Source organism: Coregonus clupeaformis, chromosome 17 (genome assembly GCF_020615455.1).
Source record: "Coregonus clupeaformis isolate EN_2021a chromosome 17, ASM2061545v1, whole genome shotgun sequence".
Taxonomy (NCBI): Eukaryota; Metazoa; Chordata; class Actinopteri; order Salmoniformes; family Salmonidae; genus Coregonus; species Coregonus clupeaformis.
The window spans coordinates 1,135,350-1,146,236 of record NC_059208.1 but is presented as its reverse complement, the minus strand read 5'-3'; the positions used below and the strand labels follow the sequence as shown (position 1 = coordinate 1,146,236).

The following is a 10,887-nucleotide window of genomic DNA, read 5'->3' as shown; positions in this document are numbered from 1 at the left end:
AGACACATGGCCTAATTGTTGGCATCACAGTTGAACAGCGTTTTGCTATTTTAGGTCAACAGTCATTTTAATTTCCCCCTCAATATCAACCTAGGCTATTGTGCGAAATGAAATGACAGCGCATGCTTCCAAGTGATGGGAAACTGGGGTACCCCCATCCTCCCCACCTCCTCCTCACCCTCCCTTGCTTTTCTAGCTCATCTGCTGTTTAGCACCAACCTGGACTCAGGGGTAGACGTAACATAGTAAATGTAATACAAAACACTCCAATAAGTATGATATGTTACATTTCGTATGGTATGTATTAATTTGTGTATGTCCATCATCTATTTCATGTGATTTGTTACGAATTGTAAATCATATGATATCATACAAATTGCAATTCGTACAATATGTTACGAATTCCAATTTAATTTTCACTAACATTAGCTAGGTGGCTAACATTTCCTAGGATAGGGTTTAGGGTTAGGGTTAAGGTTAGGAGTTAGGGAAAGGGTTAGCTGACATGCTAAGTAGTTGCAAAGTAGATCAAATGTAGCAAGTAGTTGCAAAGTTGCTAATTAGCTAAAATTCTAAAGTTGTCCATGATGAGATTCGAAAGGCAACTTTTGGGTTGCTATACTTTCACGTTATATGCCCACCAATCCATCCCGACCAACCACATTACTTTAGTTTTTGCCTTAAGTAACCTTCTGTCTTATGTAACCATACCAAATGTAACAAATCATACTATTTTGAGTTTCCCGGAGTTACATTTACATTTACTACATTACGTCTAGTCTATGAGACCAGGCTGTTAGCACAACACGAACAGCCAATCCCGCTCGGCTCTGCTCCCAAGTATACCTGGAGATTTTAGACACGAAGAAAACTATGTCTGGACTGACAAGAGCTGATGTTAGCATGCCAGGTACCGAGTGAAGAATTAATAACGGAATATCAAGAAAAGAACACTGCGTGTGTTCCGGAGGCGTTCGCTGTTCGAGTGAGCACCTTTTGGTTCGGAGTGCACACACACGCACGCATCTGAGCAGTGATGGGCGCTTGGACGCTGCTGCTGTGCCTCCTCGCCATTGTGAGAGGTGAGTAAGTTGTCTGTCGAGGTGGTTTTAATGGCTCGCTGGAGCTGGGAATGATGCGCTTTTGTGTGGCTCTTCTCTGTACGACCACGGGGCTGAAAACACCATACATTAGTCTTCTATAGATTTAATGGAAGGATGCTTTGAGGGAGGGATGGTTGGATAAATGGAAAGGGGAAGACAATAGAGAGATAATGACTGTTTCATTGCTGTGTCACCATCGTTCTCATAACGGCTGTGTACGTACTAGGCTACAACGGAATGATGATGTTGGGGAGAAATTATACATCATAACTGCATTACGTTATGCGCTCAACTGGGGTGATCTTTTATGACAACATTACTGAAGGCAACGTGGAAGACTATTGATCTTTATGGTATGCATTCATATATTGTAGAATACAATACAATGGAGAAGGTTAGTTCCCCTCCTACGATTAAAGACGCGTTGATCAGTCCCCATTACTGTGTAGTGGATCTGTCTCCCTATCTATTAAGAGAAGCCAAATTTTTTCCCATCAACATAGCCTTTTAGTCTATATTTCTTAGCCATTATAATGATGTTACATGACTGATAATGGAAGATTATGTGTCACTGTATAGCTGGCCTGGCTTACAGTAGGCAGATCAAGTAACATTATCACCCTAGTGTGGGGATCCAAGGTCAGAGGTATGATTGATTTTCACACACACACACACACACACACACACACACACACACACACACACACACACACACACACACACACACACACACACACACACACACACACACACACACACTACGCACACGTGGTGGCAGGTAGCCTAGCGGTTAGAGCGTTGGGCCAGTAACTGAAAGGTTGCTAGTTCGAACCGAACCGACAAGGTAAAAAATCTGTTGATGTGCCCTTGAGCAAGGCACTTAACCCTAATTGCACCAGGGTCACCGTTGATAATGGCAGACCCTGGCCGTGACTCCACTCTCCGAGGGTGTCTCAGAAAGAGTTGGGATATGCAAAAAATAAATAAAATTCACACATATGCCAATATAGACTTGTACTGAAATAGGACAAGTATAAGCACTCACATGGCACACACACATACCCCCACACTCTACACAATTCAAATCAAATCAAATGTTATTTGCCACATGCGCCGAATACAACAGGTGTAGACATTACAGTGAAATGCTACTTACAAGCCCTTAACCAACAATGCAGTTTTTTAAAAGAAAAATGTAAAAGAAAAAAGTGTTAATTAAGAAAAATAAAAAATAAAAGCAAATAGCTAAAGAGCAGCAGTAAAATAAAATAGCAGTAGGGAGGCTATATATACAGGGGGATACCGGTACAGAGTCAATGTGCGGGGGCACCGGCTAGTCGAGGTAATTGAGGTAATATGTACATGTGGGTAGAGTTAAAGTGACTATGCATAAATAATACACAGAGTAGCAGCAGGGTAAAAGAGGGGGATGGGGGGGGGCAGTGCAAATAGTCCGGGTAGCCATGATTAGCTGTTCAGGAGTCTTATGGCTTGGGGGTAGAAGCTGTTGAGAAGCCTTTTGGACCTAGACATGGCGCTCCGGTACCGCTTGCCGTGCGGTAGCAGAGAGAACAGTCTATGATTAGGGTGGCTTGTTTAGGGCCTTCCTCTGACACCGCCTGGTATAGAGGTCCTGGATGGCAGGAAGCTTGAGGGGCGTGCTCAGTCCTCTTTTTTTTCCTGAAGTCCACAATCATCTCCTTTGTCTTGATCACGTTGAGGGAGAGGTTGTTATCCTGGCACCATACGGCCAGGTCTCTGACCTCCTCCCTATAGGCTGTCTCATCGTTGTCGGTGATCAGGCCTACCACTGTTGTGTCATTGGCAAACTTAATGATGATGTTAGAGTCGTGCCTGGCCATGCAGTCATGGGTGAACAGGGAGTACAGGAGGGGACTGAGCACGCACCCCTGAGGGGCCCCCGTGTTGAGGATCAGCATGGCAGACGTGTTGTGACCTACCCTTACCACCTGGGGGCGGCCCGTCAGGAAGTCCAGGATCCAGTTGCAGAGGGAGGTGTTTAGTCCCAGGATCCTTAGCTTAGTGATGAGCTTTGAGGGCACTATGGTGTTGATGCGCTGAGCTGTAGTCAATGAATAGCATTCTCACGTAGGTGTTCCTCTTGTCCAGTTGGGAAAGGGCAGTGTGGAGTGCAATAGAGATTGCATCATCTGTGGATCTGTTGGGGCGGTATGCAAATTGGAGTGGGTCTAGGGTTTCTGGGATAATGGTGTTGATGTGAGCCATGACCAGCCTTTGAAAGCACTTCATGGCTACAGACGTGAGTGCTACGGGTCGGTAGTCATTTAGGCAGGTTATCTTAGTGTCCTTGGGTACAGGGACTATGGTGGTCTGCTTGAAACATGTTGGTATTACAGACTCTGTCAGGGACATGTTGAAAATGTCAGTGAAGACACTCGCCAGTTGGTCAGCACATGCACATGCACATGCTCGGAGTACACGTCTCCCATGTTTCATGAGCTGAAATAAAAGATCCCAGAAATTTTCCATACTCACAAAAAGCTTATTTCTCTCAAATGTTGTGCTCAAATTTGTTTGCATCCCTATTAGTGAGCATTTCTCCTTTGCTGATTAAGAAGCTGATTACACAGCATGATCATTACACAGGCAGACAATAAAAGGCACTCTACAATGTACAGTTTTGTCACACAACACAATGCCACAGATGTCTCAAGTTTTGAGGGACTGTGCAATTGGCATGCTGACTGCAGGAATGTCCACCAGAGCTGTTGCCAGATAATTAAATGTTAATTTCTCTACCATAAGCCGCCTCCAACGTCGTTTTAGAGAATTTGGCAGTACATCCAACCGGCCTCACAACCACAGACCTCGTGTGATCATGCCAACCAGGACCTCCACATCCGGCTTCTTCACCTGCGGGATCGTCTGAGACCAGCCACCCGGATAGCTTATGAAACTGTGGGTTTGTGCAACCGAAGAATTTCTTCACAAACTACCAGAAACCGTCTCAGGGAAGCTCATCTGCATGCTTGTCGTCCTTACCAGGGTCTTGACCTAACTGCAATTTGGTGTCGTAAACGAAATTCAGTAGGCCTTCGATGGCCACTGGTACGCTGGAGAAGTGTGCTCTTCATGGATGAATCATGGTTTCAACTGTCGGGCAGATGGCAGACAGTGTGTATGGCATCGTGTGGGCGAGCGGTTTGTTGATGTCAACGTTGTGAACAGAGTGCCCCATGGTGTCGGTGGGGTTATGGTATGGGCAGGCATAAGCTATGGACAACGAACACAATTGCATTTTATCGATGGGAATTGGAATGCACAGAGATACCGTAACGAGATCCTGAGGCCCATTGCCATGCCAATTCAATTGCCGCCATCACCTCATGTTTCAGCATGATAATGCTCAGCCCCATGTCGCGAGGATCTGTACACAATTCCTGGAAGCTGAAAATGGCCTGGATACTCATCAGACATGTCACCTATTGAGCATGTTTGGGATGCTCTGAATTTACGTGTACTACAGCGTGCTCCAGTTCCAGCCAATATCCAGCAACTTCACACAGCCATTGAAGAGGAGTGGGACAACATTCCACAGACCACAATCAACAGCCTGATCAACTCTATGCAAAGGAGATGTGTCATGCTGCATGATGCAAAACGTGGTCACACCAGATACCGACTGTTTTTTAAATCTACACCCCTACCTTTTTTTAAAGGTGTCTGTGACCAACATATGCTTATCTGTACTCCCAGTCATGTGAAATCCATAGATTAGGGCCTAATTTATTTATTTCAATTGACTGATTTCCTTATATTAACTGTAATTGAGTAAAATTTTTGAAATTGTTGCATGTTGCGTTTTATATTTTTGTTCAGTGTAAAGGTCAACTGCAAAATGAAGGAAGTTAACAATCTGTAGCTTAGATTTATGATACAAATGATAAACTAAGCAATACGATGCAACAAACTACTACACATATGAAAGACTGGACCACACAGGCCAGTCCAATAGCCTACACATGGAGAGGAACCTAAAGACACATACAGTACCAACCAATACTACTCACCTGACAGACAGGGCAGGTGTGGACCAATGCTGCAGTCTTCTGGTCCGCAGCTGCTTCCTTCATAGCAGCCACCGCCTTGGCATCACTCAAAGGTTAATCTTGAGAGTGGAGCATACGTTATATATCAATATGGTGTAAAAGTAACATAAATTATTAAACACAAGAGAAAGGAGTTGCCTCGTCATGCAGAGTACATAACTAACATGCAAAACTAAACTGTATCGTATCCTGTCATTTGGTCCACAGACAGACAGTTCCAAGTCACATGGAACAAAAGGGTGAAGAATGCGAACAGTCATTTAGGTGTGCTGTGGATCAAGTGTCTGTCATCAACTGCTGGATGTTATATACATACATACGTATTACATGCATTACATACATATTACATTCATATTACATGCTTTTCACAAATTCATACAAGCAAGGAGAGCACACGGCAACACACACATGCGTACATGAATATGCAGATATGCATACATTATTCTACCCAGACACACGTAAAGGAATCATGCATACATAACCCCTTACCATCTCTAGAACACTCGCAAACACACACATGAATGCGCACAGGCACACACACACACACACACACACACACACACACACTCACTCACTCACTCACTCACTCACTCACTCACTCACTCACTCACTCACTCACTCACTCACTCACTCACTCACTCACTCACTCACACACACACACAGTCTTAACACACATTTCAACACCTTTCAGAAAAATCTCCCTTACCTGGTAGTAGTATGATTATGGCTCTAGTTGTTGTCTCAGTGTGTAGGCCAGCGTTTCCCAAACCTGGGGTTTGAAAATGGGGTCGCGAGAGAAACTCTGAAATAAATAAAATTGCGCTTGGTTCATAGAACCGGGGTAACGTCAGTAACCTCCATTAGCCGCTAGATACGGTTGTAATAAACAGAGCGGTATCTGTTTTCTTCCTACAAATGTGTCTCTATCTTTTCAACTGTTTAAGATACAAAATGTTATGACCCCATCGCTGAAAAATAATACTTGCAGGAACACGTATGTCTATTCTGTTCCCCTCTACAATGGCCACATGCCGCGCAGGACTCATTAGAACAGAGTGGACAAGACCAGGTACTAAATCAGACTGAGGGAACAAGAACTTCATCAACAGAATATCATACACAATTATGACCTGATGATCTTCTCAACTTCCCAATGCCTTTCTGATGCATCTCATTCACTTCAAACCATACTGTCTTCAGATTGAAATACTGTCAAAAGTACTGCCAGACTGATTTGTAATAGACTGTCATAGCCCAAATTAAAAAAGTAAACAACATTATTTCGCCATGCTTCTTGCCTAGCATTTGGTTTGGTACAGCAGGGGTTAATATAAGCCTCATTGTGTGCTTATCTAACGTCGTTAGCCTATTTATCCTCCATAACTAACGTTAACATTATATTATTGACTTGACAATCAGCAGTTTTTTGCCTATTCATACATTATTTATCAAATCATTATTGTTGAAGTTCTTGTCTCTCATCATCATTGAACTTCTGCTCGCTAGCTAGCTAGCCAGCTAGCTACATGCTAATGATTTGTTTAGCGTAGCAACGTGCAATTAATATATTAGTGAACATTATTTACAGCTGGTTTGCGCATTTACTTGCATTTCAGAGTCAGCCCTCACCAGCAGTGATTCCCCTATCATTATTGAACTGTTACTGTACTGGCTAGGACTGTCATCTCACTGTATGTTCTCTGCTCAGGCTGTCACTGACTGATCTCTTTGGGAGAGAGAGAGAGAGAGAGAGAGAGAGAGAGAGAGAGAGAGAGAGAGAGAGAGAGAGAGAGAGAGAGAGAGAGAGAGAGAGAGAGAGAGAGAGAGAGAGAGAGAGAGAGAGAGAGAGAGAGAGAGAGAGAGAGAGAGAGAGAGAGAGAGAGAGAGAGAGAGAGAGAGAGAGAGAGAGAGAGAGAGAGAGAGAGAGAGAGAGAGAGAGAGAGAGAGAGAGAGAGAGAGAGAGAGAGAGAGAGAGAGAGAGAGAGAGAGAGAGAGAGAGAGAGAGAGAGAGAGAGAGAGAGAGAGAGAGAGAGAGAGAGAGAGAGAGAGAGAGAGAGAGAGAGAGAGAGAGAGAGAGAGAGAGAGAGAGAGAGAGAGAGAGAGAGAGAGAGAGAGAGAGAGAGAGAGAGAGAGAGAGAGAGAGAGAGAGAGAGAGAGAGAGAGAGAGAGAGAGAGAGAGAGAGAGAGAGAGAGAGAGAGAGAGAGAGAGAGAGAGAGAGAGAGAGAGAGAGAGAGAGAGAGAGAGAGAGAGAGAGAGAGAGAGAGAGAGAGAGAGAGAGAGAGAGAATGTGTGTAACAGCCAGATGTGTATGGTATAAGCACACCTAAAGGAGATTAGTATTACTCTGGAGAGAGGGGGAGAGGGGGAGAGGGGGAGAGAGCACTGAGGTTTAATAGATGAGGCGTCTCAAAGTTAAGACTCTTAATTTCAGCTTTTGTCCTTGAATGCTTTCAGGAAAATGGTTCAAGTTTCATTGAGGGATGGAGTAGTTCTGTTGTCATAGGGAGCAGATGTTGAAGAAGCCTTAAGGGCAGTAAGTAGCAGGAGGCAGCAGGATCGGGTGTCAACATTTGAGAGAAATAAGCTTTTTGTATGTATGGAACATTTCTGGGATATTTTATTTCAGCTCATGAAACATGGGACCAACACTTGATGCATTTTTATTTTTGTTCAGTATAAATATCCTATCTAAATAAACATCTTAAACATTCCTGGCTTAAACTCAAAGCGGGAACACTTTTAATGAATGAATATACATTTCATAAGTAACAGTACTGCAGGCCTAGCGAGGGTTCATGTGCACCTGAACATTGCATCCACTTGGAAGACTGCAAATGGGTAGTTTAAATTACGCCATTTAAATATGAACCTGACTTACATTTACATTTTAGTAGACACTCTTATCCAGAGCGACTTACAGTTAGTGAGTGCATAATTTTTTTTCATTTTTCATACTGGCCCCCCGTGGGAATCAAAGCCACAACCCTGGCGTTGCAAATGCCATGCTCTACCAACTGAGCTACATCCCTGCCAGCCATTCCCTCCCCTACCCTGGACGACGCTGGCCCAATTGTGCGCCGCCCCATGGGTCTCCCGGTCACGGCCGGCTACAACAGAGCCTGGATTCGAACCAGGATCTCTAGTGGCAAAGCTAGCACTGCGATGCAGTGCCTTAGGCCACTGCGCCACTCAGGAGACTTGCACCAATAACCACCAAACATATTTCCTCCATACATGCTTAGTCATGTGAATGCGCACAGTAAGTACTTGTGACTATACTGGCAAGATGGGAAGGACATCAATACAGATGTTCTATCTTAATTTGATCATTCTGTTTTCCTATGCAGCAGGAAATGCAAACTTCTATGTATTCAATGTTTAAAAAGGCCTCTAAAGTTTGTAATTTCCACTTTAAAATGTCAGACTTGATTTACCCTAATGAAAAATATATCAACCCCTACAAAAATGTCCATTAATTATTATCAACATAATAATTCACATTTCCTGCTGCTGCAGGATTATTTTCCTGCTGTGAGAAACTGGTCAAATTAAGATAGAACATCTGTATGTACATCTTAGAGTAATAACTTACTAAATATATGGGGAAAACATGAACGCGTCGAACAATTTATAAGTTAATTTGTAGAGCATTGATGTCAAGAGGAGATTTCCATTAACATTCAAACTACAGTGAGGGGAAAAAGTATTTGATCCCCTGCTGATTTTGTACATTTGCCCACTGACAAAGACATGATCAGTCTATCATTTTAATGGTAGGTTTATTTGAACAGTGAGAGACAGAATAATAACAAAAAAATCCAGAAAACGCATGTCAAAAATGTTATAAATTGACTTGCATTTTAATGAGGGAAATAAGTATTTGACCCCTCTGCAAAACATGACTTAGTACTTGGTGGAAAAACCCTTGTTGGCAATCACAGAGGTCAGACGTTTCTTGTAGTTGGCCACCAGGTTTGCACACATCTCAGGAGGGATTTTGTCCCACTCCTCTTTGCAGATCTTCTACAAGCCATTAAGGTTTCGAGGCTGACATTTGGCAACTCGAACCTTCAGCTCCCTCCACAGATTTTCTATGGGATTAAGGTCTGGAGACTGGCTAGGCCACTCCAGGACCTTAATGTGCTTCTTCTTGAGCCACTCCTTTGTTGCCTTGGCCGTGTGTTTTGGGTCATTGTCATGCTGGAATACCCATCCACGACCCATTTTCAATGCCCTGGCTGAGGGAAGGAGGTTCTCACCCAAGATTTGACGGTACATGGCCCCGTCCATCGTCCCTTTGATGCGGTGAAGTTGTCCTGTCCCCTTAGCAGAAAAACACCCCCAAAGCATAATGTTTCCACCTCCATGTTTGACGGTGGGGATGGTGTTCTTGGGGTAATTGGCAGCATTCCTCCTCCTCCAAACACAGCGAGTTGAGTTGATGCCAAAGAGTTCGATTTTGGTCTCATCTGACCACAACACTTTCACCCAGTTCTCCTCTGAATCATTCAGATGTTCATTGGCAAACTTCAGACGACCCTGTATATGTGCTTTCTTGAGCAGGGGGACCTTGCGGGCGCTGCAGGATTTCAGTCCTTCACGGCGTAGTGTGTTACTAATTGTTTTCTTGGTGACTATGGTCCCAGATGCCTTGAGATCATTGACAAGATCCTCCCGTGTAGTTCTGGGCTGATTCCTCACCGTTCTCATGATCATTGCAACTCCACGAGGTGAGATCTTGCATGGAGCCCCAGGCCGAGGGATATTGACAGTTATTTTGTGATTCTTCCATTTGCGAATAATCGCACCAACTGTTGTCACCTTCTCACCAAGCTGCTTGGCGATGGTCTTGTAGCCCATTCCAGCCTTGTGTAGGTCTACAATCTTGTCCCTGACATCCTTGAAGAGCTCTTTCTTCTTGGCCATGGCGGAGAGTTTGGAATCTAATTGATTGATTGCGTCTGTGGACAGGTGTCTTTTATACAGGTAACAAGCTGAGATTAGGAGCAGTCCCTTTAAGAGTGTGCTCCTAATCTCAGCTCGTTACCTGTATAAAAGACGCCTGGGAGCCAGAAATCTTTCTGATTGAGAGGGGGTCAAATACTTATTTCCCTCATTAAAATGCAAATCAATTTATAACATTTTTGACATGCGTTTTTCTGGATTTTTTTGTTGTTATTCTGTCTCTCACTGTTCAAATAAACCTGCCATTAAAATTATAGACTGATAATTTCTTTGTCAGTGGGCAAACGTACAAAATCAGCAGGGGATCAAATACTTTTTTCCCTCACTGTAAGTGCAAGTTAGGATTCTGCCCTATATTATTATTTAACATTTTTATCAAATAAAATGTTATTGGTCACATACACATATTTAGTAGATGTTATTGTGGGTGTAGCGAAATGCTTGTGTTTCTAGCTCCAACAGTGCCAAAGCTACTGTCAATGCCAGCCAACTAGCAGTAATAGTGAGACAAAATACAATTTCTCGCTACACTCAAAGAAAGCTTGGCCTGAGTCATATCACAGCTCCTGATTTTACGGGCAGTAATGTTACAATAAGTCTCAAATCAGGCTGTAGTGACATTGCCCAATGCAAATGATGTTAGTTACAGTGAGATACGACCTATTACTGGTTAGCAGGCCGTATAGTGTATATCCTCCTCAGTCTAAATGGTCTGTGTCTGTGAGAG

General features: G+C 43.5%; 1 protein-coding gene across 1 annotated transcript in view; it reads left to right on the top strand.

Annotated features, from left to right (window-relative positions):
* The first annotated feature begins 756 nt into the window (after positions 1-756).
* Positions 757-10,887, top strand: part of LOC121543203 (neuronal acetylcholine receptor subunit beta-2) — a 28,072-nt gene continuing 17,941 nt past the window's right edge. Inside the window, exon 1 of the mRNA XM_041852927.2 lies at positions 757-1,082. Within this exon, the coding sequence (XP_041708861.2) occupies positions 1,037-1,082 (46 nt within the window). The 5' untranslated portion in view covers positions 757-1,036. The remainder of the gene's footprint in view (positions 1,083-10,887) is intronic.